Source organism: Pyrgilauda ruficollis, unplaced genomic scaffold (assembly GCF_017590135.1).
Source record: "Pyrgilauda ruficollis isolate IOZ18807 unplaced genomic scaffold, ASM1759013v1 scaffold96, whole genome shotgun sequence".
Classification (NCBI taxonomy): Eukaryota; Metazoa; Chordata; class Aves; order Passeriformes; family Passeridae; genus Pyrgilauda; species Pyrgilauda ruficollis.
The window spans coordinates 308,284-335,905 of record NW_024531710.1 but is presented as its reverse complement, the minus strand read 5'-3'; the positions used below and the strand labels follow the sequence as shown (position 1 = coordinate 335,905).

The following is a 27,622-nucleotide window of genomic DNA, read 5'->3' as shown; positions in this document are numbered from 1 at the left end:
TGGCTGCAGAGTGCTTCAGAGCAAAATCCCTGCTACTTCCAGGGGGGAAAGAGAAATGACTGGAAAATAAAAGCTCTTTAAAAATACTTGAGATATGTCTATGGGAAAATGGGGGGATCATCCTGGCTGCTGGCCATGGCGTGGATCAGCACAGCGAAGGCTGCTGCCAGCTCACAACAAGGGGATCCCAGCCAAACTCTGTACCTTAGAAGAAGGGGCTTGGGGTCTGCTGTGCTGGCACAGCAGCACCTGGCAAAGCCCCAGTTCCAGTGGGGACAGGGGACATTTGGGGGATGGGTTATGGGATGCCAAGCCCTGCTCCACCTGGTTCCCTCTGCCCAGCACCCAGCAGCACTGCAGGATGAATTAATCAGTATTAAGGAGCAAACCCTTCCCAAAATCCACGTGTAAGGGATTCTCTGGCTGCAGCTGCCTTATCTCCCTGCCTCACTCCCGCTCTACAGGGACAGTCAGTGTTCTCTCTTTGTCAAGGGCTTGCTTGGCTGGGAGCGGGAATGAAAGGAGAGGAGGAGGAGGAGGAGGAAGCAGGGTCTGTTTTGTGAGGCAGTGACCTTGTTATCTCCCTCAGCAGGCAGCTGCTCCTCGGGCCAGAGGCTCGTGCTTATCTCTCCTACTGCAGATTGATTCCCTTCACTCGAACATTAATTTCCAACGGTTTTTTTATGTTTGTGATAATTTTTTGGTGCGTTTGGGGATGGTAAAGCTTTGGGCTCTGTCCCATCCAGCTCTTCCCACTTCCTTTCTCCAGTGCAGACCCCATTCAGGATCAACCCTCCACCCCACACAGGAACAGCAGGTACAGGCACCTACCCCAAATGCATTAAAAATCATTAATAAAATGAATTCTAATAAAATTAATTAATAAATTCCTCTGTAAACACCCTGATCAGAGTCTGAAGACTGTGAGAGCCACACAGTTAAACAGACAGCCCTTCACCTCCACTGCTGCCACCTCACATTTCTCTGAGCAAGGAAATAAGAATAAAAACCACCTATTTCTCCTTATTTTGTTAATTCGCAAGGTCTTTTTAATGGATTTCATAGGCAGGTAGTTTCCAATCACAGAGGCAGCACTGGGGATTTTACCCTCCTTGCTTGCTTTGTTGGCTGGGGACTGATGGCTTCCTGCATCATCCTGCAGAGAAAATAATAAAAAATGACTGTAAAAAAAAAAAAATTAAAAGATAAGTATTTAAAACAGGATGATCACCCCCAGCCCGTCCCCGAGGCCTCCCGCCCTCTCACGCTCCCGCTCCGTCCCCGCCGCGCCGCCGTACCCGCCTCAGCGGCGCCCCCCGGCCCTCATCTCCGTCCCTCCCTCCCGGTGCGGTGCGGGAGCCAGCGGCGCGCCCCCGGTTCCCGGTGCTGTCTCCCCCCTTCACAGCCCGCCGCCATGCTGGCCGCCAGCGCCTCTCTCCTCCGCCGCTGCGCCGTCTCCGGCCTCCGCGCCGCCGTCCGCCGGCCCGCCGGCCCAGCAGGTGAGCGACCGCACTCGTCTCCGTCCGTCGCGGCGCGGTTCGCGCCCGGGCTCCCGGCGCGGCGGGGAGCGAGGCCGCGCGGCCCGGCGTGTCCTTGCGGTGACCCCGCGGCCTAGCGCGGGCCGCTCCCGCCGCCTCCGCCGGCACCGGCACCCCCCTGCCGGCACCGCCTCAGCGGGCACCGGGCACCAACCGGGGGCTGCAGCGGGGGCGGCGGCGATTTCCCTGCGCCCCCCGCCAAGGTGACATTGATGGAGGGCGGCGGTGACCTCCGCAGCACCGGGGCGCCGAGTCCGCCTCAGCTCCGCGCCAGCCCTCCCGCTCCTAATTAACACCCCAATTAATTTTATTTGTAATATTAACGCCCCAGTTAATAGAGAGAGTAGGAGGACCAGCCGCAGGCAGCGTGCTGTGATGGTGGCCAGGGTGGCAAGGGCTGGAAAACGGAGGCTGCAGAGAATGCACTGCCTGTTCATCGCAATTAATAGCTAATTAACTTCTGCATCGCAATTAATACCTAATTAACAGACACTCATAATGCTCGGAGACTTGTGTGTGCCTCTGCTGCGGCACGTGTGAGTTAAGCAACTGCCTTAGGGAGCTTGTCGCTGCGTCTTTTTAAATACTAAGCACTTTTTAATACTAAACACTTTTTAAATACTAAGGATTTCTTAGATGCTGCTCAACACCCTTGCTCTTTTGTTATTTTAAATCCACTAAAATCTTTGCTCGCTGTTCCCTTGAGCTGCCGAACCCCGGCTGCTCCTGGGCCTCGTTTTTGGTAGGCTCTGTGTTCTTCTTTGCCAAGATCTTGTGTTTCAAACAGCCCACTTAACACTGCTGCCACCCCTTTGCAGGGGGGTTCTGTTGCTGCAGAACCTCCCCTGTGTAATCCCTGGGCTCCTCGTTCTTAGATTTTCAGTAAATGAATGTTTTTCTTCACGTGTGTTTGTCTTCTGCGCTCGTTAGCGGAGAAACCGCCCAATTCCGGCCCTCACAGAGAAGCTCTAACGTGGTTTTTGTGTCATATTAGGTGATTTTAGGCTTAGTGCCTGTTGAGTTCGCTTTAAAGCAAAGGTGCTTGCCCTTTGGTTCTTCCTTGAGTTGGGAATCTCTGCCTGGATAGGTTGGCTGTCACTCACACGTCATGTGTGTGACAGTGACCTTGATGGACCCTGCTGGAACTCGGGGCAGAGGGACTCTGCAGATACAGATGTAAACATGAATGTGGAGAAGAAGCAATTGGGAAACACACCCTGGAAAGCCAGAGCTTTCATTCTCATGGTCTGTATTTGTCTCCTGGATCCAGAGAATGGCTTTGTTGAGAAAAGACTTCAGATTTTGACTTAAAGATGGCATTTGAATGCTTCAGTTTAGGCTTTTCTCCAGCTGAGGTTTGCTGTTTATCTGTAGGATTTTTTTCTTTTTGGGTAGGAAAAATAAGGATTTTCCTTCAACTAGCTGAAACCTGGAAGGTTTTCAGCAGTGTCCTGGGAGCAGGAGCATTTCCAGAGCCCTGCTCTTGCTCTGAGCTCAGCTGTGCAGGTGATTTGTTGCAGAGAGCAGGGTCAAAGGTCTGCTTTGGAGCTTGGGAAAGGAGGGGGAATTTCCCTACAGGAAAGAGCATTTAAATTCTGTCCTGGCCTGTTGTTTACTTTTCCGTAGCTAAAATAAATAAAGCTATTCTCATGCTTCCATTGCATAAACCAGTATTGCTGCTGAAATGTTGAACCGGGTTAAATTTTGTTAAAAAAGCAAATTGCCTGCTAATTAGGCTGCCATTAATGAAACCAAAGAGAAGTATATCAGCAAAAATACAACCCACTTGTGGTGTTGGTTTTTTTTGGTTTTGTTTTTAAAGAAAACCCTGTAGTTGATCACTGTGAGTGGTTCATGCTGGGTTAAGAAAGAAAAAGTCAGGAGCTAAATTTGACTTCTGTGAAGCAGAGCTTTGAGCTCCAAGGTCGTATCTGGTGTGTGACCTCTCTGCAAATATATTAGTGGAGTGAGATTAGCAGTGGGGAAAGGAAGCACCAGGCTTGTGGTCCTTCAGTTTAGTTCCCTTAGAAAACTGTTCCAGCCTGTGTGGGATAAAAAAAGACAGGTTCATCCAAAAAACCAGCAATTTGTGATAGTGCTGAGTGAAGAAACCAATTAATGATCCTATCAGACTAATTTGTGCATTAGCATACAATCTGCTTTTTGTGATTAGTTATCCAATATTAATGCAATTGCAACCTTGAGATGCAGGAGTTTTCTCTTGGGTAGACACAGTGATAATTTTTTTCCTCCTCCAGCTCTTCTGTTGGAAGGAATATCTCTCATCCCTTTGCTTTTGAGACCCTCTGTAGGAATTGCATGGAATTTTGTTGGTGAGGAATGTGCATGTTAAAGCTTCTCAGTCTCACTTGGCTGTGGGAAGAGGGACAATTCTGTATTTTACAGAAAAAGGAATGCCAGAAAACCTCTTAAGGACTGGTGTCCAGAGTTGGTTTTTGTGTGTCTTGCCCCTGCTCTGAGCAGTGCTCTGGGAACACTTTGGAAGTCTGATATAGAAAAAAGTAGACACTTTGCTACAACATAAACCACAGTATTTAATAAGTTACATCCACCCAGGGCTCATCCAGGACTGACTAACAAGGGAAATCCATATTTTATGGCTTCTGGCCTCTTGGTCAGGACTAAAGCAGTGTTACCTTCTTTTTGCTCCAAGTTTGTTCCTTTTTTCCTCTGTTCAGCTGTGCTTCCTGCCCGCTGCTACTCTCACGGGTCACAAGAGTCTGATGAGGAATTCGATGCTCGCTGGGTGACGTACTTCAACAAGCCAGATATCGATGCCTGGGAGCTCAGGAAAGGTAAGTTGGAGAGCAGGGAAGCATAACGTGGAGTAAATAGAAGATTTCTGACCAGAAACAACAACTTTAGTTGGCGTTTTGTAGGCTCCCCATCCCTGGAAGTGTCCAAGGTCAGGGCTTGGAGTAACCTGGTCTAGTGGAGGTGCCCATGACAGAATGGTGGCCTAGATGATCTCTGAGGTCCTTCCAACCCAAACCATTCCATGATTCCAACACCTGGATGGAAGGGAGAGTAGCATTTGCTCCAAGGACAGTGTGTTTGAGCTCTGTTATACTCATTTTTCTTTGCACTTTGGCTAATGGCTTGGCCATTACTCCCTGCAGACTTTTTGTCTGGCTGTCTCCCATTGTTTGCTGTGGAGTTGCCAAGTTTCATTAAACTTACCCCATTTTTGGGGTGGTATAGGGCTGGGAGTGTCTGTAGGGCAGTATGAGGTGTGTGCATGGAGGGGATAGGACTGGGGTGTGTCCATGGGGCAGTGTGGGGTGTGTGCACAGGGGTTATGGGGCTGGGGGTATGTGTAGGGCAGTGTGGGGTAGGTGTGTGGGGCCGTATAGGAGCAATACAGTGGGACAGTTCATCTTTTAAGGCCAATTAGGCCTTAAAAATGGGATTTCATAAGCAGATAATTGCAGCCAGAGGGATCCTTCCAGCAGCACCTGGCTGACGAGGTGCTGGTTTTTTCAGTCACAGAGGAAGGGAGTAGACAGCAAGGGGTTCCTTTTGAGATCATGACAAGCTGGTCCCAAGTTCCCCTTGGTGTTTCCTTGTCTCCACAGGCATCAACACACTGGTGGGCTACGACCTGGTCCCGGAGCCCAAGATCATCGACGCGGCTCTGAGGGCCTGCAGACGGTTAAATGACTTTGCCAGTGCTGTCCGCATCCTAGAAGTTGTAAAGGTGGGTGGAACTGCCCTGCTCCCATTGCCAGAGCCTGGCAGCAGGGCAGTTTTCACTGCTGCAAAGGGAAACCGCACTTTCCTGCTGCCAGAATCAGTGGCTCCATGATGAGCACGAAGCTTGCTGGCTTTTTGAGGGACTGAGAGAAGTAGCTCAGAAAGCTCTCTTGGGGAACACCTGACACCAGCCCCTTGAAACCTGAATCCAGCCTGGCCAGGGAGCTAAGAGGAGCCAGGACTTCTATTTCAGCCCTAGAGGCCAGGAGCTCTGCTCTCCACAGGCGAGGGCTGAAGTGGGATTCTTTGGAAATGAGTGTTTTGAAGTAACTCCATTCTTGGTGTTTTTTTTTTCCAGGACAAGGCAGGGCCCCACAAGGAAATCTATCCTTACGTTATCCAGGAGCTTAGACCAACTTTGAGTGAACTTGGAATCTCCACTCCAGAGGAACTGGGCCTGGACAAAGCATAAACCTTGTTGGTAAGGTTTGATGTTGCTTCCCAGACCCCTGGCATGGGACTCGTGTACAGCAAACCCCCTGGCAAAGACAGCACAGGCAAGACCTAGTGTGCCTTAATCCCAGACTAAAATAAAGCCCTAAATAAAAATCCTCGTGGAAGTGAAGCCTCTTAACTCACTTTCCTCAGGTGATGACCAGTGTCATATTCTTTTTTTAATATTATGCTTAGAATAGAGATACTATGTGTCAGACTGCTGCAAATAGTGCTTGATTCTGGATATTTTAAGTCCTTTTCCTCCTCCTTGCCCTGGGATACAATGTCTTGGTGCCAGGGGTCCTGAATCAGCTGTGCTGGGAATGCAGTACCTACATTTTTGAGCTGAGCATGGTTAAACAAGGCTTTGAAGGTAACAGGCATGGAAATAACTCATTTGGGACCTCATGCAAACTTTGTGCAGATTCTAGGCTGCTTCTTTAATGGCTTTTTTTATTTTTCCCCTGTTATTTTCTATGCCAGGTGGATCACTCAAGCGTTCTCCTGATGCTACCAGATTGTACACCGTCACCTGGAGAGACAAACTTTAAATCTTACCTGGCATAACTTCTTCCTTTATTGAGTCACAATGGAAGTGCCATGGAGTTGGGCCTAATAAAGGAAAAACTGGTTAACTGATGTGGTACCAGTGCTTTGTGTGGTTATTTCCTGTGGCTTTTGTAGGGAAAAAGAAGGAACAAACCATAAATGTGCTTGTAGGAGCTTCTGAGTTGTTACTTCCTCTGCAAAGCCCGTGCCCAGAGCCTTCCCAAGCACGTGGCTCTGGGAGGGGAAGAGAAGGAGCTGTGTGGAGAGCACGGTTCCTGTATGCACAGCTTTGGAGGGAGGCACTTCCCTGGGACAATGTCCAAAGCCTCAGACCTGGGCTGGGGGCTCCTGTCTGCAAGGGTCGTGTCCTCACGGGAAGGGGATCTGTTCTGGGATAGATAATGTCCCTGTTTTCCACTCAGCTCTGGCACAGGCAAGGGTTTGGGAAAGAAAACAAACCAACAGAAGTGGGTGGGAGGAGAAGGGAACTACTAATTCTGTTATTTTCGTCCTAGAAGAGGGGGATTTTCTGGGAAAACAGGAATTTGTTTCTGCACAGTGGCCTCAGGGCAAGAGCCGTGCAGGGCAGGATGCCCTGCTGTTGTGTCCCGCAGTCCCATTCCATCCCATCCCGCTGTTTCATCCATGGTTCTGCCCCACAGTCCCGTCTCCCATCCCTCTGTCCCGTCCTGGTGCCCCATCCCGCAGTCCCGTCCCGTCCCGCAGTCCCGTCCCGCAGTCCCGTCCCGCAGTCCCGTCCCGCAGTCCCGTCCCGCAGTCCCGTCCCGTCCCGCTCTCCTATCCCGTCCCCCCGCAGTCCCGTCCCGCAGTCCCGTCCTCCACTCAGCTCTGGCACAGGCAAGGGTTTGGGAAAGAAAACAAACCAACAGAAGTGGGTGGGAGGAGAAGGGAACTACTAATTCTGTTATTTTCGTCCTAGAAGAGGGGGATTTTCTGGGAAAACAGGAATTTGTTTCTGCACAGTGGCCTCAGGGCAAGAGCCGTGCAGGGCAGGATGCCCTGCTGTTGTGTCCCGCAGTCCCATTCCATCCCATCCCGCTGTTTCATCCATGGTCCTGCCCCACAGTCCCGTCTCCCGTCCCGCAGTCCCGTCCCGCAGTCCCGTCCCGCAGTCCCGTCCCGTCCCGTCCCGCTCTCCTATCCCGTCCCGCTGTCCAGTCCCACTCCGCATGCGCGGCAGAGGGGCGCGCCCTTTTCACGCCTCCCATTGGCTGAGCCCCGCCAGCCCCGCGCTGCCATTGGCGGGCGCGCCATGGGGCGTGGCCAGGGCGGCCATGGCGACGGGCAGCGGCGGAGCCGGGCCAGGTCCCGGTCCCGGTGCCGCTGCCAGCGGAGCCGGCGGCCGGCGGGGCCCGGGGGTACGTGCGGTGTACGGGCGTGCTGGGGGTGCGGGGCTGGGAGGTGAGCGTGGGGCTGTGTGGGGTATGTGCATGGGGCTGTGGGGCTGTATGGGATATCTGCATGGCGGGTATAGGGCTGTATGGGATATCTGCATGGGGCTGTGGAGTGTGTGGGATATCTGCATGGGGCTGTGGGGCTGTGTGGGATATCTGTCTGGGGCTGTGGGGCTGTATGGGGTATCTGCGTGGGATATCTGTATTGGGATAACTACATCGTGGGTATGGGGCTGTGTGGAATATCTATATGGGGCTGTGGGGCTGTATGGGATATCTGCATGGCGGGTATAGGGCTGTATGGGATATCTGCATGGGGCTGTGTGGGGTATCTGCGTGGGATATCTGCATTGGGATAACTACATCGTAGGTATGGGGCTGTGTGGGATGTCTGCATAGGGGCTATGGGGCTGAGGAGAGAGTGGGGCAGTGTGGGGTACATGAACAGGGGGCATAGGGCTGGGAGTGTCTGTAGGGCAGTGTGGGGTGTGTGCACAGGGGTTATGGGGCTGGGGGTGTCTGTAGGGCAGTGTGGGGTGTGTGCACAGGGGTTATGGGGCTGGGCTATGTCCATGGGGCAGCGTGGGGTAGGTGTGTGGGGCAGTATAGGAGCAATACAGTGGGACAGTTCATCTTTCAGAGTTGCAGACAGGGAGGCACAGTACCGTATACAGTGTGCAAATATAAATATACAAATAAATAAATAAATATGTACACACACAGAGGTGTATCAGCACAGCATATGCTGCCTGGGAAGGGGTATGGCACATCCAGAGGGATCTGGGGCGGCACTGCCTGCCTGGTCATTCCCACTATAAAGCTCTGTCCTGCTAATTCCAGTTTAAGACACTGAGGCTAATCCTGGCTGTGCTCTCCAATCACCATCCCCAGTCCTCTGCCGTGTTCCTTTAATTCCACGTCCCTCCTGTGCCAACTTTCTCTGATTTTCCCTTTATTTTTTTCATTACTTCTTGTGTTTGTGAAGGTTTTTTTTCCCCCTTGCTCTTAGGAGTGTTGGTTCTCCTTGACTATAACTGGATAAAAGCAGAAGCTTGGAAGGCTCAACCCCCAAATTAAAACATACAATCCTTACATTTGTGTTTGATTAACCTCTCAGGAAATCTCCTCCACCACCTTTTCCCAAGTATTACTGCAGCCAGGCTTGCACAGGAACTGATGGGGACTACCTGTGCTTTTAATTAGCATCACCATTCCCAAATAATCCTTTCATCTGCTAACAAATCTGCTTATTCCTTTTCCTCTCCCTCCTCCTGGGCTGGGGAGGAGGAGCTGTCCCTGGAGACAGATTTCCCTGGGGAAAGATTTCCCTGCTGACCTTCAGCTTCCAGGAAGGATTGGATGCTCTGAGGTGACTCTGCTTTACTTCATCCCCGTGGAGAGGTGCTAAATGCTTCTTCCACTCTTTTTTTTAGCTGATTTGGGCTGAAAAGAAGAGGCTGAACAAAGGGACAGATGTGGTGGAGAAAAGAGGTCCATACATCATGAGCAAACCTCCCTCCATTCAGGCCAAGCTGAGTAAGTGATGCTAGGTGGACTCTGCTGGGATTTTGGATGTCCTTTCCACCCCTCTCCCAGAGCTGGGGTTACCAAAATCCCTTTTATTCCTTGGTGGGATAAAACCTTTATAAAACCCCATTAAAAACCCATAGAGATGCATTTGGGAAAGCAGTGCACTGCACCCTCACTCACCTGCACTACCCATTTCCCAAAAGAAGAAACCCTTTGGGAGCACTTGGGGATTTTTCTCTCTGTCCCTGTGCTTGGCTTGCAGAGAGGCAGCGGGAGCTGGCAAAGGCAGCGCTGCGAAGGCAGGGGCTGCTGGGGGCACCCACTGCCCTGAAACCAACTCCTAAAAGGTCTGATCCCCTCTTCTTGTTTTCAAAATGTGCTTTTCACTTTTCTTCGGGAGACTGGGACACTCAGAGGATTAAAAATAAAAGTTTGGGACCTTATTTTGCTGGCTCTGTTTGGCCAGGAACACCAGTATAATGAAATATACTGCTTTTCTCTTTATATTGGGGATGATTTGGTGGTATGGATTTATTTGGATATCCTGGGGTTTAGCTGGGTGGGAAGGAGTGCGATTCCTGCCCTGGCTCCTCAGCCTGTCAGCTCCAGGGATGTGTTTGCACATAAAACATCTGTGCTGTGTTTCCTGGCAGGTCTGTGAAGTTCAACAAGGGCTACACGGCACTCAGCCAGACAGCTGATGAAAACCTGGTCTCCCTTGACTCAGACAGGTGAATATCCCAGGGTTTTGGGTAAATATCCCACGATTTTGAGGGTGGGGGTGCTCCCAGATGGCTTTTGGGGGGGGTTGATTTTCTTTGTCCCTTGTAGAGCAACCCTGATGGCACTGGGCACCTCAGGGCAGCGAAACGCTCCTGCTGGCCCAGATTTGAGATACCCCTTTGGGTTGCAATGCCAGCTCCTTTTTTTCCCCCAAATTCCCCTTATCTGCACCCTAAAATCCCCATTTCCTGGCCAGCTCTGTTTCTTTTTCCCCTCAGTGACGGGGAGCCAGGATCCAGGTGTTCCTCGGGATACTCCTCCGCTGAGGCAAGTGCAGGGCTTTGACTCTGACACTGTGGGGGCCCTAGGGGCTCTCTCGTCCCCCTGACCCCTCGAGGCTCTGGCTAGGGGCTGGAAGCATCACCCCAGGGGGTGTGGATGTGTGTCCATCCCGCAGAGCTCTGCTTTGTCCCCTGCAGCAGGTGACCCAGGACCTGAGCCGGCAGCTGCTGCAGGATGGGTACCACCTCGACGAGGTCCCCGATGATGAAGACCTGGATCTCATCCCCCCAAAACCTGCTGCCTCCTCTTCTTGCCCCTGTTGTTTTGGAGAAAATCTCTCCTGTGTGATCCAGTAGCTGCACAAGAACAGGTGAAAATCCAGCACTTTCTTTGTCCCGTGAGATGGCTGGTGCATGTCCGGGTCCCACACCAGGACGGTGACACAAGGACTGAACGATGCTGCTCATGGCAGAGACCAGCTGACTCCAAAAGACTTCTCCTTACACTCAGCAATATCAGGGGGAGGCGGCACAGTGACATTTCGGTGGCCTGCATGGGACCTGGCACTTGGCTGGGGTGGGAAGGGAGGACAGGCAGGGCCTGGCACCTCCACAGGGGTATAAAGGGAAGGATCTGGGAGTTTCTGGGGTTGGAGCTAATGGCTTATTCCCATTCTCCTCAACGCTGCTTTGATGCAGGTGAGGCACAGCCCAGGCCCCTCGTCCCAGCTCTGCACAGGGCTTGGCTTTGGGGGGCTGGAGAGCCTCCCTGCTGCAAACCATAAACGCTGCCTTAAACCATGGTCCTGCTCTATGGCATAGAGGACAATCAGCTTCTTACACAGAAACCTTATTTAAATATTTCATGTCAAGAGACATGAACTGGTTGGGTGGGGGGCATGTTTGTTTGTTTTTGTATTTTACTTGTAAAAGGGAGCACTCAATAAACTGGATCTCATTACTCAGAAGGGGTGCTGGTGTTGTGAGGGGGACTTTCTTCCCTCGTCACATTTTACTCCTTTCCTGTGCCTGAGGAGCAAAGGGGGGTGGGTCACAGCCACAGTCACAGTTGGAGGGATGCTGGAGCTGCTCCCAGCCTCTCTGTCCCCCTCCATCCTCCTGCTCCCTCCACCACGCTGCCCTTCGCCAGGGACAAAGTCACCTCTTTATTCACAGCAGCAGAGGCTCTCCCCTCCATCATCCCCCTTTTACAGCCAGGGAAGGGGGACACTGGCTGCCATCAGCCAGGCTTGGGAAGAGCCCACCAGAAGCAGGAGAGAGCAGCCTGTGGTCTGCACCACATCCAAGGAGTCGATCCATGGAACTGCTCTTTCTATACATCAGGGCTGGTTTGGGGATTTCATAGCTGGAGGGAGAACTTTCAAGCGAGAAGACTTTGCCCACACCAGTTTCTATCTATTCAAACATGGAGTGTTGTGGATGAAGTGTCCCAGGCCCTGCTCAGAGGAGGCAGCAGGCTCGGAAGAGCAGCATCCCGTCGGGCGAGGACAGGTGGAGGGAGATGCTCTCGTTGGCCGAGACGAAGAGCACGGAGCCACGGTGCAGGGACATCTCGGAGGCTGCGGCTGTGGAGGTGCCCACGGCCGTCCCTTGGATCACCAGCAAGATGCTGGCAGAGTCCATGGCAGAGATGAGGTACAGCTTGATGGAGGCAGGGATCTGCCAAGGGAAACGTCACTGTGCTGGAGTCTCCCTCAGCTTTCCTCCTCTCTGGAGAGCTGGAAGGGGGTTGTCCCCATTCCCACCCCTTTGCTGTGCCTGCAGCAGCCCAAGCCCAGGGACCTCAGCTTGGCTGAGGACACCCAAGACCACTTCCTGGTTCTCCCTCTAGCCAGAGCTGCTGGAGAAGGTGAACAAGCTCAGGCAGAGGGAACAGGGGAGGGACAAAGAGACCAGCACCCATTATGTCCAAGCACCCCTCCCTCTTTGCCAGGACACCGATTACAAAGGCGAGCAAGCTCCAGCCAGCACTGGGGTGTCCCACCCGGTGTCCCCAGCACGGAGCTGTCACCTCTCACCTCTATCCTCATGATGGTGAAGTCTGGCACGGGTGGGTCATAGAGGTAGACGTGGGGGTCGAGCTGGCTCTGTGCTGCCGGGAGGATCTTGGAGCTGCTGGGTGCTGGTGTGTAGTTGAGCATCTCACACAAGGTGAGCACATCGATGAACTTGGGGGTGAGCCCGGCACGCACCGTGTTGTCCGAGCACGCCATGATCTCCACGCAGTCTGCGGGGACGGGCAGTGCCATCAGCCCACGCCAGCCCCTCCTGCTGTCCCCACGGCCAGGCCCTGCAGGATGCCGGGCTAGGAGAGCCCCCTGCCGCTCACCTCCGTGCAGGTAGGCGTGCGGCTCGTTGGCTCCCAGGAACATGGCCTCGCCCGGCTCCAGCCTCACCAGGTTCAGGAAATAAATGGTGAAGCAGCCGATGTCCCCCGGGTACTGGGAGTGCAGCCGCAGCAGCAGCTCCCCGTTGCTCCCCGACGTGTCCTTCCCTTCCGCCACTGCGCAGGGACAGACAACGTGGGGAGGGGCTGGGCCTCTCCCTAAACACAGCCTCCCGAGCTGGTGTGGGGTGTCACAGCCAGCACCCACCTTCCTGGGAGATCCTCTTCACCAGCATGTTCAGCTGGTCCACGAAGAACTTCTTCTCGCTCTTCATCAGGCGGGTGAAGCACACGCGGAGCGCGGCCGAGACCCCGCGGGGGTCGTCGCTGCCGCTGCGCTCCAGCTGCTCCGCTGCCACCTCCCCGATCAGTGCCCGAAGCTCGGGGACATCTGCGGGGCCAGCCCCGCTCAGAGCCAGTCCCCCAGGCCAGGGGAGAGCAGCCCCAGGCAGGAGCAGCACCCCCATGCCAGGAGAGCAGAGTCACCATCCCCACAGCAAATCCCATCCCTGGGGAGCGCTGCCCTCACCCTGAACTCCATCCCAAGGGACCACAGCCCCCATCCACACCCCAAATCCTAACTCCAGGGAGCAGGGCCCTCATCCCCACCCTGAATTCCATCCCAAGAGAGCACCATCCCCACCCCAAACCCCATCCCAAGGGAGCAGGGCCCTCATCCCCACCCCAAACCCCATCCCAAGGGAGCAGGGCCACCGTCCCCACTCCAGGGTCTGAGCATGTGCCCTCCTCCATCCTTACTCTGGAGGAAGGAGACAATCTCCTCCACTGGCCGGAAGCCACACATGCCCTCGAAGGGGGTGAGGGCGATGGCCATTTCGGGCTTGTGGTTGGCATCGGGATAGTGCTCAGGGAACTGGGCGTGGAGCTTCGCTGCCAGCTCCTGAGAGAGGGAAAAGGAGCTGCTGACCGCCCCAGGGACACGGGGTCCGCCTGCGCTGCCCATGCCGGGCTCTCCCTACCTTGTTGGGGTGTGCCTGGACGGACAGGGCGGTGTTGACCGACAGCACCTTGAACAGGAAGGGCAGGCGTCCCTGGAAGGCGTCCTTCACCTTGGCCCCCAGGCAGGCGGGGTTGTCGGCGATCCACTGGCCCAGGGTCTTTTGGGGGATGCGGTTATCCCGGATGAGGGCATCGCCCCGGGGGTGTGTGCCCATCCACAGCTGCGAGACATCGACAGACAGGTGGCACCCTGAGCCGGGCAGCCGGCACGGATGACTTGGGCTTTTCCAGAGGCTGCCTGGCCCCGGAGGTGATTCCTGGCAGCTCCCTCGGGGGCTGAGTCATGCCGGGCTTCCCTCCAAGCCGGGCACCCCCCAGGGGACAGGGGACAGCTGAGGGTCAGCATCACGTCCTGGATGGTGGCAGCCACAGCCGCAGGGTGGGATGGACACACGGATGGGACGGAGACACGGACAGAATGGACACAGAGACACACTCACCTCAGCGTAGGGCTGGTCAGGCTGGATCTGGACCAGCGGGTCACCACTGGCCACCAGCTTGGCCACCTCGCTCTCCAGGCCCACCTTCCCCCAGGAATAGTTCTGCACCACGCAGGAGAGGGGGAACACTGCGGGAGGCAAGCCAAGTGTTAGCGAGGCACAGAAAGAACCCCTCAAATCCTTGCGGACACCCAAAGAGCCCCCGGGGCAGGGTTACAGCGTGTCAGCGGGGGAGAGGACCACGGCCTTGGGAGGGGACACTGTCTGTGGGGAAATTTTCAACCATCACACGGCGATCTGGGGGCGCTCGGGCTGGGGGCACGAGTCACGGGCCCTCCGCCCCGTCGCCCCGGGGGTCCCGAGGGGGGTCGCGGCGGCCCAGCGCAGAGCCCCATGCCCAGGCGGGCGGTGGGCGCCCGTCCCCGCTCACCCCGGATCTCCGCCATGGCTCGGCCGGGCAGGACCTGCCCCCCTCCCCTCCCCACCCCCCCCGCCGTCTATAAGCGCCGCTGTGACGTCACGCGGTCACGCCCACCGGGTTAACCCCGCGCGAGCTGTACGCGCCGCCGTGACGTCACGCGGCTCCCGGTCACGCGGGTGCCCCGGAAGCGCCAGGAGCGGCGGCGGCGGGAGCGGAGCAGGAGCGGACCGCGCCCATGTCGGGCTTCGACACCAACCCGTTCGCCGACCCGGTGGACATCAACCCCTTCCAGGTGGGCGCGGGCCGCGGGCGGCCTCCCCCCGGCGCGGCCCGGCCCGGCCGGGCCCCCGTGCCCCGCACGCCGGGACGTGGCACTAAGTGAAGCGCCGCCGGCCAATGGCGGAGCCGCTCCTCCGCGCCTCGGCCAATCAGAGGCAGGGGGCGGGATCGGGGGCGTGAGGCGGCCGCGACCCCCGGCCCTGAGGGCGGCCCGGGCCCCTGCCCGAGCCCGGGGGTCCCGCATTCCCGTCTGCCCGCGCCTCAGGTCCCGTCCCCTCCCTTCTCTGTATCCCCTTCCCGAGCCCCCCGGCGGTCCCGAACCCCTTCCGCAGCTCACCCCCGAGCGCTGCGTCCCCGCACCAGGCCGCTCCTCACCTCCAGGGGGGCTCTCCCACGCCGCAGGGAATGCCTGCCCTGAGGGCTTGTTCAAAACAATCCATCGCTGGAGCTCTCTCGGCCGTGCTGCCTGGTGGGCTGGCTGTCCGCTGCGTCTCTCTGCGTTTGTTTTTAAGGCGCTTCAGCGCTTAGAAGTGAGTTCCCGTGGCAAAGCTGTGGATTTCGTGGCTCAAAGCAGAGGAATCCTGTTAAGGTCACTGAGGACTTGGTCTGTGTTCGTTGGTTTCTCCTCTCCGGGATTAACCTCTGGAAATTGGGGTCATTGATGCAGGGAGCTGGGCTGGCACAGCCTCTGGGCAGTGCTGTGACAGGCAGGGTCTGGCCTTTGGCTCCCGTCTGCAGCTCGGCCTCACCTCCGCTGCTTGCCTGGGATGTGAGCCACGGGAAGGAGCGTTTTCCTGACCTTGGATTTCAGGGCTGAGCCAAACAGAAGTTGTTTGTTGATGAAGCTGAGTCTTTTGAGGAATCAGAGTGAAAAAATTCCTTCTCTTCTTCCCCACTTTCATTTTATCATGGTCTCATGACTCTCGGGAATGGGAAGAGTTGGGACGATCGTGTTCCTCTAATATTCGTTCTGGGGGATGGAATATTTTGCTGTTCATAGACATGGGATTTGTTGCTTTGGCTTTGAGGAAGTAAATATTCCTAGAATCACAGAGTGGTTTGGATTAGAAGGGAAGTTAAAGCTCATCCAGTCCCACCCTCTGTCATGGACAGGGACACCTTCCACTATCCCAGGGTGCTCCAAGCCCCATCCAGCCTGGCCTGGGACCCTTCCAGAGATCCAGGGGCAGCCACAGCTGCTCTGGGCACCCTGTGCCAGAGCCTCCCCATGCTCACAGGGAAGAATCTCCTAATATCCAATCTTATCTCTGTCAGTTTGAAGCCATTCTCTGTTGTCCTGTCACTTCAGGCCCTTGCAAAAAGTCCATCTCCATCTTTCTTGTCATCTCCCTTCAGCTGTCGTGGTATCTGGCAGAACAGGGCCGTGCTCACTCTTTATTCACTGTTCAAATAAAAAAAGGCTGAAGGTGATTTCCAGGCAGTAACTCCCCTGTCAGGCTCACTTAACAAGGATTAATATGTCCCACCATGGATTCCTCCGTGACAGCTCTTTGCAGCTCATCTGATCCTTGTGGAAGGTTCTGTGCCCTCCTCTCGGGGCTGCAAGTTTTTGTCTTACCTTTTATTTTTTTTTCAAGAAAAATTCCCCAGTCCCCAGCAGCTGGTTGAGAGGAATTTTTGACTGCTGCTTCCTGGAGCCTCGAAGCCTCGTTGGTCGGGTTTGAAAGGGAATCCCAGCCTGTGGGACAGCCTGTTCCCTGCCAGGGGCTGGATCCAGGTGTTGGCTCTGTGCTGGGGTGACAGTGTCCCAGTGACACCCCCTGCCATGCTCTGGGAGCAGCAGCAGCCTCCTGTCCCTTTCAGCCCGTGGGTCTCTCCTGCCACAGCACCAGGGTTGTCCCTCCTTGCTGGAGCTCCCAGTTCAGTGCTTCATCCTCCTCAAATCCTGATGTGACCAGGGTTTCTGCCTTTTCGGGAGACTTTGTTCATGGTGTTCTTTAAGCTTTGTGTAAAATAAGCTGCTTTGGTCCTGTTAAAAATATCTCTGGCTGCTCTGTTACTTATTGTAACCAGTTAATGAGAGATGATTAACTTCCTTCCTTTATCTAGTAACCTGCTGGAAGTGGCAGCTGCCTCCAAATCTTTGATTCCAGCTTCAGACAGAGCTGGAAACTTCCATCCTTTCCAGAGATATCAATAATGAAATCCTCAAGATTTCTCTCAGTGCATCTTCCAGGCAGTGGCAGCACCCTCAGTCTGCAGGACTGGTTATATCTGGGGCAATACTGTGATATTTTGACAACTGTGTTAAGTTCCAGGTGATTCTAGGTTGAGCTCTTTTTCCTTGATCTCATCTGAAGAGGCCTCTCATTTAGTTTCTTTAATCTGTGGGAACAGAAAGAAAAGAAAAGATAGAATTCCTTGCACAAACTTGTTGTATCCAAACCTTTCAGCAGCATGACAGCAGCTTCGTATTTGCATTAAAGCTGCATTTAAAAATAGTTTTAATGTTCCTGGCAGTGCAGTTTGGTCCAGATGTGCAGTTATTCTGTGCTGGGGGCATCTGAAGCCATGAAAAACAACATCACACATCCCTGGCACTTGAGGAAGTGATGGTTGGAAGGGCAGCAAATGGGATCTGCTCATGGCACCCTGCAGGTCGAGCCAGTTATTGATCTGTGAGCACGAGCTTTGTGGCTGGACACCCTTGTTGTGGCTCCAAGAGCTTCTGAATTAAATCCCTGTCTCCTGGTCCTTTCTAAGGCTTGTTTTGAGAGGGTCAGCTGCCTTTTGCTGCCTAGCTGGCAGAAAATAGCTGTAAAACACGAAGTTTGTGGGCAACTCCTCGCTGATCTCTGCATTCCTGGTGCTCGCTCGTCCCTCCCTGCCTGCTCCAGGCTCACAGAAGCTGCTGCCCATGCATCACCCTCTGCTTTCCTTCCTGCCCTCCCCAGGCATGTGTCCAAACGCTTCAGCTTTGTTGCAAATTCCCTGCTCTTTGGGTTCCTATTTTAGACAGGCTTGCACAATAGCAGGCAAGTTCAGCCCAGCTGCCTGGGCCTTGGCCTTGCAGCCTAATTAAGTATTTTTTTTTAAAGCTGTGCAGTAAGATGAGAGCTTGTCTACCTTGGGAATGAAACTGTGGTGCAGCTGAAGCTGTGGTGCTGCTCTCCCTGCCCTTGGAGAGCCTCCAGCTTTCCTTTGGGTGCAGATGAGCCAAGGGAAGTGAAACGTGTGTTTTACTGTGGTACTGTAGTATTTTTCCTTATTCCCAGCCTGCCCACCCAAACTCTCCAGAGGGTTATGCAGCTTTCACTTTCCACTTCCACACCTTGAAGGGTTTCTCTTCCTTGTGCAGTTGTTTTCTGCTGGACTTTAGTCCAGCTGGGGCTGGTGTGCTCAGGACTAAAGGGTTTGTGCTGATGGGCAGCGCTGTCGTGCCTGAGGGGAAGTATAAACTTGTGCTGACAGCCCTTATCTCTGCGCAGCTGACGCTTCCAGAGGAGTCAGGAGTGAAATAAAAGCACTTTTTATCTCCAGCATGGCAGTCCTGCTGCTTCTTCCCACTTTTTTCTGCCCTTCCTCACTGAGGAGTTGAACTTCCCTGAGCAGCATCGGAGAACGCGCCATGCCTCAGCCCAGGGTGATTCACAAACGAGTGAGACCTGTTGGTGGGGAGTGCCTGCCGTGCAGGAGCTCTGCAGTTACTCATTAACTGCTCCCTGTGGATCCTGCTCGGCAGAAGGCTGCGCTAGAGCCCCGGGAATGGCTCCAGAGGGATTTTCCTCCGTGCTCCGGTTCTGTCAGCCCCGCACGCCCCAGGGCGGCCTCGGTTCCTTCTCACCCTATGGAGCACCAAGTTGGAAGGGCTGCTCTGGACACACGAGGTGCTGAGGGAAGGAGGAGAAGCCACTTTTTAATTTTCTGACCCACGCCCAGCTTTTGGGTTGCCAGGCCAGGAGGATTTCCGAGTTCAAAAAGGGCCTTGTTTCTGGGATAACTGGGGAGAGGAGTGCTCCAGAGGGCAGCACCTGGCTGCCCAAGAGGAATCTCTGCATGCAGAGGAGTAGGTGGAAAAGAGGAGATAAAAACAGCTGCGTAAAAACCCTGCAGGTGAGGGGAGAGAGGTGTTCTGAGGTGCAGAGAGCCTGTTTTTAAACATCAGAGGATGTTTGAAAGATGAGTGGGAGGTGCTGTGAGTGGAAGTGAGAGCTGTTATGCCAGCAGCATTAAAACCTCCTAAAATAATTGGTGTCACACCTCCAGCTCAATTTTCCTGAGTGTTTCACTTATCCTGAGCAATCATTGGCATTTTAGCTTGCCAGCATCTCTCAGCCAGGATCAGCTGTATCTAAAACCTCATTTTGTGTGGCTCCATGCTTGCTTTGTGAGGCCTGGCAACATCCTGACCATGGGTGGATGAATCCAAATCCCTGGAAATTTGGAATAACTCGCCGTAGGTGAGCAGAAGTAACCTGCACAAAGTATTCCTGTGCCAAAAAGCACGTTGTGGTGGTTGTTCAGACATCCCTCTTGGCTGAACAGGTGATTGTTTCTGCTGACAAGTCTTGCCTTGCTGGTGGTCATCTCCTTGGATATTTAAATTCCACGCCAGCCAGGGCCATCTCCCTATGGCAAGGATATGTTTCACCCCCTGAAATTCCCAGCTAACAAGCAGATGGAAAGCAGGCAGCATGGATAAGATGGACCTGCTGTTCTTAAAGGCCTTTTCCAAACAGAACAATTCAGTTCTATTAGTGGTGATACCCCATGTCCAGTGCTGATTTCTCCTTGTGCTCTCTCCCTGCAGGACCCCTCGGTGACACAGCTCACAAACACCAGCCAAAGTGGCTTGGATGAATTCAACCCCTTTTCTGAGAGCTCCCAGCGGGTACGTGCCACGTGTCCTTGTGCTCTGTCTACCTGGTGGTGCTTTTAGTGGTGTAGAAGGTCCCTTGATAGGTGCAGCTCAAAAAAAGAGGAATTCACAGCTGATATCCCCATGTATGTGGCTCATGGCATGCAGGAGAGGGAAATTGCTCCTGCACTGGCGCAGTAATGATCTCCCAGCTGGAGCTCTCCACTGGCATGGAACAGCTCCTCTCCAGCTGGATGCTGGCTCGCAGGGAAGCCCCATGAAGTGAGGAGGGGAAGATGGTTTGTGGCAGGGCACAGCCACTCCCTGGGCTGGGAGCTGAGCTGAGCTGAGCTGCCCTGGCCCTGCCACTGAGGGATGACTGGGAGAGCCTCATCCTTATTCCCTGGCTGCTGCCATGAGCCAGGTGGGAGAAGGAGGGCAGGAGGGCGAGGTTTGTGGTTTAAACAATTCACCAAGAGCTCGTTGTGTTTCTCTTGCTGTGTTTTTCCCCTCTGGCCCGTGTCTCTCGCAGACGAATGCAGCGCGGACGACGCCGGCGGCACCGCCCTCGGGCCACTCGCAGCCGGCCGTGCTGCAGACATCCGTGGAGCCCACGCCACAGGTACAGCCCCTCTCTGCTGCCCTCCCAGCCTCCTCGAGCTCCCAGGGCCTCTGGGAGCACAGCATTCCCTGGGCTGGGGACTGGGAAGCTGCTGGTGGTCTTTTCAACTTGCATTTCCAAGGCAGGAGTTTTTGTAGGGGATACACACGTGCAGTCCTTCTTACATCTCTTTCCCTGTCCCTCTGGTGGCAGACCTTGCTTTGCCTTGTGTCCTGTTTGCTCTGGCTTCCCTCTGGAAATCCTGGAATGAATCCTGCTAATGCTTTTAGCTTAGTTCTGGTGTCTGGTCAGACACACTCAGTGCCAGGAGAATAAATGCAATTACCCGGCTGCCAGCACCACCTCATCCAAAGAACTGGGAGAAAGAATGATTTCTCAGAATACAAAACAGGTAGAAGAGATCCTTAAGAGGTGTGGTAGGCAGCTGGGAAGGGAATTGTCCTGGTAAGCCCCGGAGCCCTGCTGGCACCACTCTGTAGTGATGGGCTCAGAGCAGGGAGGTGTAGTGTGAGGTAAAAGAAGCTGTAGAAAAGCTCCTCCTGTCAGTCCTATCTTCCTGTAGGATAATTTGATTTTGTCCTCCAGTGGTAGAATCAAGATATCTGAGGCTGAGCTTTCATGTCACCCTGTGTCCTGCTTCCTTCCCAGCCTGGCACCCGGCAGTGCCACCACAGCCCAGCCCGGGGCAGGGCTGACCTGTCTGATGTCTCTGTCCCCTCCCCAGGCCGTGGCTGCAGCAGCACAGGCAGGGCTGCTCCAGCAGCAGGCAGAGCTAGAGAGGAAGGCAGCTGAGCTGGAGAAGAAGGAAAGGGAACTGCAGAGCCACGCAGCCAGCATCGACCGTGAGTACTGACTCCTGCCCAGGGCAGCCTGGATCCCTTGGTTTGCCAGGATTTCAGGAAAACTCCCTGTGGCAGCCCTTCTGGGACAGTGCCTGGCATCCCACAGCTTCCAAGATGGGAAGGTAGCTCAGAGGTGGGGTGCTGGAGGCCAGCTCTGGTGGGTCCCTGCCCTCAAGCAGCTGCATTTCACCACCAAAAGCTCTCAAACACTGATCTGTGACCGTGTCAGAGCTGGTGAGTGACACTGCCACGCTGAGGCTTCTCACTGAGAGCAGCAAAGCTCTTCTCCTCAGCCTCAACACAATTTTAACTGCAGGAACTTGGTGTTTTGCCCTCTAATCTTGGTCTGAAGTGGCTGAATCTGGGCTTGCAGGGCTGAGTGATGATGGCTGTGATGGCCCTTTGGCCAGTGCAGGGGAATTCTGCCTTCCTCAAGGGAAAACCCCTCCACACAGCTGCTGTGCCAGCAGTTTGTCCCATTCCTGCTGTGCTGCTTGCTCAGATGTAGGAGCTGCCCAGCCCCTGGGCTCTGCCAAGGTTTAATGCATGAATTAAACAATAGCTGAATGGCTGCTTGGAAATTCTGGGGTGGGAATTAGTCTTTGAATGAGAGAAGAGCAAGTGAAGAGCTGCTCCTTCCTCCCTCCCACAGCGAGGCAGAACAACTGGCCTCCTCTCCCCAAGAAGTGTCCCATCAAGCCGTGCTTCTATCAGGATTTCTCTGCAGACATCCCAGCTGACTACCAGCGGATATGCAAGATGCTCTATTACTTGTGGATGTGTAAGTAATGGCTTCACCTGCAGTCAGAATTCTTTTGGAGGAGGTTCTGTGTGAAAAGCTGAGCTCTGTCACACTGTAAATGCCGTTGGTGTTGTCTACAAGGCTAAAATCACATTTCTCTCCTTTCTTATGAAGGTAAATTTGAAGAAGCCCTAGTTTATGCTTTGGGAATAGCTCATTCATGACAGAATTTTAATTGTTTAATGGAGGCTTGAACAACTATTTAAGATCTGGCCGTGAGCAGCAGGATCAGATGAACTTAGGTCAAGCTCTCTTTCCCTTCCAAGGGAGGCAGGGAAATTAGATGGCCCAAAGTCACCTTCATTTCTGCAGCTCTCCCTGTGTTCAGTGAGACATTAGGGATGCTTTGGAGTTCCCAAGAGCTTGCTGATGTTGTTTTTCTCTCTCTCCCACCCCAAACAGTGCATTCCATCACCCTGCTCCTAAACCTGCTCGCTTGCCTGGCGTGGTTCACAGTGGACAGCAGCAGAGGAGTGGACTTTGGTCTCTCCATTCTGTGGTTAATTTTATTCACCCCTTGTGCCTTTCTCTGTTGGTACCGACCAATTTACAAGGCTTTCAGGCAAGTACTGGGTTTGTTTCTGTAACAGGGATGTATCTCTTAGTGGGAGGAGCTTTGGGTTTATCTGTTCCCATCGTGTTTTGCCTGCAGGATTTTTCCAGCTCTTTGCATCATTAGATAAACCCAAACCACTATGTTACTAAACATATTAGATCTGTCTGATAGAACTTAATTATGGTGATCCTTTTTCATCCTGAAATCCAAGCCTAGGCAGACAGAGGACACTTCTAATTCATTTTTTATTCACTTTATTAATTCCTAAGACACTGTTTGGTACATTGGTGTTGAGCACACTGCGTTTGTTTAGGGAGCTGCCTTCACCCCATCTTGCACTGGGCAGAGCACTGCATCTGCAGAGGGCACATTTGGGTGCCCAAATTCCTCCCCACATCACCTCCCCTCAGCAGCTCTTCCCTGGAGAAAGGAGTTCACTGAAGCTGTTCTCCTCTCAGAGAAGGGACTCAGTGCAGGGATCACGGGTTTCACTCCTTTTGCCATGTCTCCTGCAGGTCTGACAGCTCCTTCAGCTTCTTCGTCTTCTTTTTCATCTTCTTCTGCCAAATAGCAATCTACATCATCCAGGCTGTTGGAATTCCTGGCTGGGGAGACAGGTAAGCTTGGCTTCGCTGCCTGCCGTGTCACACATTCCTTTTCTCACCAGGGCTGTGACTGGCAGGAGCTTTGGGGCCTGCTTCTGACAGCTGCCTGTTCTTTCTGCTGTGGTTTGCCTCTCTCAGCTCATGCACAGCCTTGGCAGGTCCCAGCTGCCTCCCTCTTCTGCTCTTCCCATCCTAATCCCAGTATGTGAAGGAGTATGAGAAGGGAAGTATGTGAATTACTGGATATTGGGCAGGAATCCTTCCCTCACAGGGTGCCCAGAGCAGCTGTGGCTGCTCCTGGATCCCTGGCAGTGCCCAAGGCCAGGCTGGACAGGGCTTGGAGCAGCCTGGGATAGTGGGAGTTGTCCCTGCCCATGGCAGGGGAGTGGAATGTGATGAGTTTTGAGGTCCCTTCCAACCCAAACTGTTCTGTGATTCTGTGAGAACTCTTCTGTGCCTCTTCTGCTGCCTTCTCCCTCACTCAGTACAGACCATATTTGCTCCTCTGGTGTGAACCAGATCTGCCTTGTTCAAACCGGAGCCTTCCCTGACAGCTGTGTGGGGCTGAGGGATCTCTGACCTGAAATCTGGGTACTGCTCAGCCTGATACTGCTGCTGCCACCCCAGCTCTGTCCCCAAACTCTTCCTGAATGTTTCTGGAGCGTGGTTGGTGGGCTGAGATAAGCAGGGAGGCTTTTAGCCTCGCCCTTTCTCGGTGACATTGTCCAGAAGGGTGAGCTTGGGCTTCTGGAGCGGGTCCAGCAGCCTCGTGTCAGCAGCTGTGCCCTGCAGGGAGAGCACAGCCTTTCCTTTCGCCCTGCTGCCTCGGCTGCAGCTCCCGTTCTGGAGCCAGGGAGAGCAGGGGAAGGTTAGCAGTGCCTGTCCCGAGGGGAGCCTGCAGGCGGGAGCCGCTCTCTATTTCTGCCCTCTGCCTGCAGAGGGGCCCGTGGGCAGCGCTGTCCCCGGCTCCCCCCCTGCCCGAATCACGGGGGATGGGGAGAGGCTTTAGTCTGGCCTGGAGAGGCTGCCTGCAGCTTTGTGCTCCGTTTCCTGCCGCCAGACAGCGCGGGTATTTTTGGCTGTGGTGCGTGGTGTGCCTTTCTGCTTCCCTGTGCCGCGAGGACGGTGCCACACATGGGATGGGACCCATCCTTCCTGCTGGCACACGGCGTGCTTGGTGGAGCACTTGGAAAGGTTCCTCTCTCCAGCACCCAGGAAGGTGTTCTGAGTGAGGTGCCTTGGTATTTTCAGCCACAGCCAAGTGCTGGTAACTCTGTGAATTCTCCCTGCCCCTTCCCTTCAACAGCTCCCAGTGTCTGCGACTTAGAATGGTTGAATCACAGAATGCTTTGGGTTGGAAGGGACCTTAAGGTTCATCTCATCCATGGGCAGGGACACCTTCCACTATCTCAGGTAGCTCCAATCCCCGTCCAGCCTGGCCTGGGACCCTTCCAGGGATGGAGCAGCCACTGCTGCTCTGGGCAGCCTGTGCCAGGGTTTCACCACCTCCATCCCTTCCTGCCTCTTCCTCCCGCTCCCGACCCTTACGTCCCTGTCAGGGTGACACTCAGGTCCAGGCTCCAGACCTGCCAGCTGATCTCTTCCAATTCAGCTGTTCCAGCCTATCTTCACCCCACTAGGCTGAATTTTGAGAAGGTGCCCGTGGAAGTCACTGTTGGCACCAAGGGTATTGATTTTGCTGCCTGAGGGGAGGGCACAGGGCTGGAATGTGGGTGGGATGAGCACAATCCTCCTCTAAAAATGCTAATGGAAACTCTATCCCCAAACCAAGGGCCTGGATGAACTCCAGGCTCCCGTTTCCACAGCTGCTTGGTTTTGTGCTGCCCTGTAACCTTCCCTGAAGCACATGTGTGCTCCCTCCTGTGCTCCAGCTGTGCTGGAATGCTGTCCATGCTCAGCCCCTCTCCTCTCCTGTCCCTGGCAGTGGCTGGATCGCGGCGCTGTCGGAGGTGCACGGGAACGTGGCCGTGGTGGTGATCATGATGGTGGTGGCAGCGTTCTTCACGCTCTGCGCTGTCCTCTCCCTCTTCCTCCTCAAGCAGGTGAGTGGCTCGGGGGCCAGCAGAGCTCAGGCTACCCCCAGGGGTCCTGGGTTTGGTGCCTCCCTTCACCCACCTGGGAATGATGATGGGATGGGGGCACTGGTGGGTCAAGAGGTTTTAATTAAAGTATTTTTGCTTGTGCTTCCTGCAGTGATGCCAAATTTCTTGGACACTCTTGAAGTGGGAAGTAGGCTCCCTTTGGAGTCATAGAATCATGAAATAATTTGGGAAGGGACCTTAGAGCTCATTTTACCTCCTGCCAAGGGCAGGGGCACTTTCCCTTATCCCAGAATGCTCCAAGCACTGTCCAACCTGGCCTGGAACATTTCCAGGGATCCTGGGGCAGCCACAGCTTCTCTGAGCACCCTGTGCCAGGGCCTGCCCACCCTCCCAGAGGATTTTTTTCCTGATACCCCATCTAACCCTGCCCTCTGGCAGTTTAAAGCCATTGCCCCTTGTCCTGCCCAGAGCTGACAGAGCAGGGGTGGCCATGGCTCTGTTCAGCATCCAGGGATTTGCAGTCACTGCTCCCACAGCGTTTGGGGCTTTTCAGAGCCTGGTGGGGTCCCAGCAGGCGCCTTCCCACTGGTTCTTAAAGCCAACCCTCCTCCCTCCTCCTGCCTGCCAACAGCAGGGCTGGATTTCTGCAGGAACATCAGAAGGAGCTTGGGGGAAGGCAAGGACAGGCTGGACTGGTCCTCTTTCTATTGGTACTTCCTTCTGCTCTCCTGCCTTTATCTTGAAGGAAATTCCTGATGCTGTCGGCACCTTCAGGTCCTGCCCTCCAGTAGGTACTGGGTTAAGCCTGAGCCATCACAGTGTGGGGAATTTTGGGTCTGAAACCAACAATTTTGGTGAGAGCTCCACATTTTTCAGCAAATGAAGCTGTCCTGAAATCTGCCATGGAGCCACTGGCTGCAGCCCATGCTCTGCAGCTGTGGAGGGAGCTGCTTAGCCGAGGACAAGCCGGGTGTGTGCAGCAATGCCACAGGCTGATTTCATTCCCTCTTTGCCTCCCCTCTGTCCCCAGGTGCATTCCCTGTATCGGCGCACAGGAGCCAGCTTCCAAAGGGCCCAGGAGGAGTTTTCCCAAGGCATCCTCACCAACAGGAGCTTCCAGAACGCAGCGGCTGGGGCAGCCTCCTCGGCTGCACACAGTGCTTTCCGGGGCAACTAGCCCTGCCCAGGAAATCCAGCCCTTCTTCCTGGGCTGCCTCCCTCTCGCTTCCTCTGCCCTCATCTCCCCAACCTTCTTTTTTGGTTTTTTTTTCTGAAAATGCACTTTTTTTGGGGGTACCATGTGAGCTCTGTGATGCCGACACTCCTGATGAGAAGAGGTTTTTTTTGGCTTCAGCTGAGCTACGGTTTGGATGATTCGTTTTCCCTGTCTTGTTTTAGGGTGTGGGGAGATGGGGGAAGACGTTCTCTGAGGCAAATATTCCTCTTTCCAGGACCTTCCAGGTGTTTGTCTCTTCCTCCCCTCACTCTGTCTGTAGCAGGAAGATGAGGGGAAGCAGGTTTTTGATTTTACTCTCTTCTCTTGGCCTTTGCTATGAAGAATTTGATTATCTGCTGTTTTGGGAGGGTTTTGTAACGTGCATGTAGTTGATGTCGTTAATTTTAAGAACAGAAACTGTACTTTCGGTTTATTACACTCACACGATGCTGTATTTTGACCTCATAACTGCTGGGCTTCCTGAGAGCCACGAAGGAGAATCTGGGAGCAGGGGGAAGTGTGGGGGGAATGTATTTCCCCATGTCCCTCCAGGACACATCCCTCGCTTCCACGAGGATCCTGCAGGCGCCAGCCCCGGGCACGGAGAGGGGGAGAAGGGATCAGTGGGGACTGAGTCTTCTCAGTGGCTTGAGACCAGGAGAGGGACGGGAAAAGGGATTTTGGTTTGGCTCCCAGCTGCAGCTTGGGGCAGCTGAGGATGCCGGGTCACACAGTGCCTGTGACGCCCTTCTCCAGCTAACCTTGAATGAATCTTTCTCCAGGGAAGGCTCCTCCCTGCCTTCCTCCTCACTAGTTGAGTTTTTTTTAGCTGGGAAGGAACTGTTTCCATGTGTGTACAGCTGCATCCCAAGATGGGACGTCCCTTGGGACGCGGGTGAGGCGCAGGGGTGGATGGGGGCAGGTTCCCACCTCTCCCTCCCTCAGCCCCGTGCTTTGGGTGCCGGGGGGTTTCGTGCACGTTTGGCTTTGTGGTGCCCCTTTGCCGGGGTGGGGTTGTGTCAGACCCCCCTCCTGTGCCGGTGAGGGGCGGCGGGGGGCGCTGGGATACAGAAATCGGTATTTTTACATCATTTTCCTCCTGTATTATTGGAATTTTTTTTCCCCCGCGTCTGATCTTTTAATGTTTAAAAAATTATTAATAAAAAATTGTTCATGTGGTCCAGATACGGTGCGCGTGCCGGCGGAGGGGGCGTGGCCATCATGGGGGCGTGGCCAAGGCGGGACATGATGCGATGATTGACGGTTTGGGGGCGTGGTCAATGTG

General features: G+C 54.4%; 4 protein-coding genes across 5 annotated transcripts; 3 read left to right on the top strand and 1 right to left on the bottom strand.

Annotated features, from left to right (window-relative positions):
* Positions 1-1,248: 1,248 nt before the first annotated feature.
* Positions 1,249-6,386, top strand: LOC121365531 (cytochrome c oxidase subunit 5A, mitochondrial). The gene is made up of 5 exons (XM_041489805.1): positions 1,249-1,499; positions 4,238-4,354; positions 5,135-5,256; positions 5,611-5,733; positions 6,231-6,386. The coding sequence occupies exons 1-4, from the start codon at positions 1,415-1,417 to the stop codon at positions 5,722-5,724; spliced, it is 438 nt and encodes a 145-aa protein (XP_041345739.1). The 5' UTR covers positions 1,249-1,414; the 3' UTR covers positions 5,725-5,733; positions 6,231-6,386.
* Positions 6,387-7,584: 1,198 nt separating this feature from the next.
* FAM219B (family with sequence similarity 219 member B) lies at positions 7,585-11,210 on the top strand. Its single transcript, XM_041489744.1, has 6 exons — positions 7,585-7,675; positions 9,145-9,247; positions 9,504-9,588; positions 9,895-9,972; positions 10,243-10,291; positions 10,444-11,210. The coding sequence occupies exons 1-6, from the start codon at positions 7,592-7,594 to the stop codon at positions 10,600-10,602; spliced, it is 558 nt and encodes a 185-aa protein (XP_041345678.1). The 5' UTR covers positions 7,585-7,591; the 3' UTR covers positions 10,603-11,210.
* Positions 11,211-11,391: 181 nt separating this feature from the next.
* Positions 11,392-14,923, bottom strand: MPI (mannose phosphate isomerase). Of its 2 annotated transcripts, none has more exons than XM_041489742.1 (8): positions 14,790-14,923; positions 14,113-14,240; positions 13,633-13,833; positions 13,412-13,553; positions 12,861-13,043; positions 12,596-12,769; positions 12,285-12,493; positions 11,392-11,925 (listed from the first exon to the last, which is right to left on the bottom strand). In XM_041489742.1, exons 3-8 carry the CDS (start codon positions 13,825-13,827, stop codon positions 11,707-11,709), a joined length of 1,122 nt encoding a protein of 373 aa, XP_041345676.1. In that variant the 5' UTR covers positions 13,828-13,833; positions 14,113-14,240; positions 14,790-14,923; the 3' UTR covers positions 11,392-11,706. The 2 variants fall into 2 exon arrangements, with proteins under 2 accessions (XP_041345676.1, XP_041345675.1); XM_041489741.1 differs by lacking the exon at positions 14,790-14,923 and adding an exon at positions 14,543-14,602.
* On the top strand, positions 14,685-27,516 carry SCAMP2 (secretory carrier membrane protein 2). Its single transcript, XM_041489743.1, has 9 exons — positions 14,685-14,825; positions 19,584-19,664; positions 20,164-20,253; positions 20,978-21,095; positions 21,748-21,876; positions 22,300-22,459; positions 22,969-23,070; positions 25,004-25,121; positions 26,152-27,516. The coding sequence occupies exons 1-9, from the start codon at positions 14,769-14,771 to the stop codon at positions 26,296-26,298; spliced, it is 1,002 nt and encodes a 333-aa protein (XP_041345677.1). The 5' UTR covers positions 14,685-14,768; the 3' UTR covers positions 26,299-27,516.
* Positions 27,517-27,622: the final 106 nt, after the last annotated feature.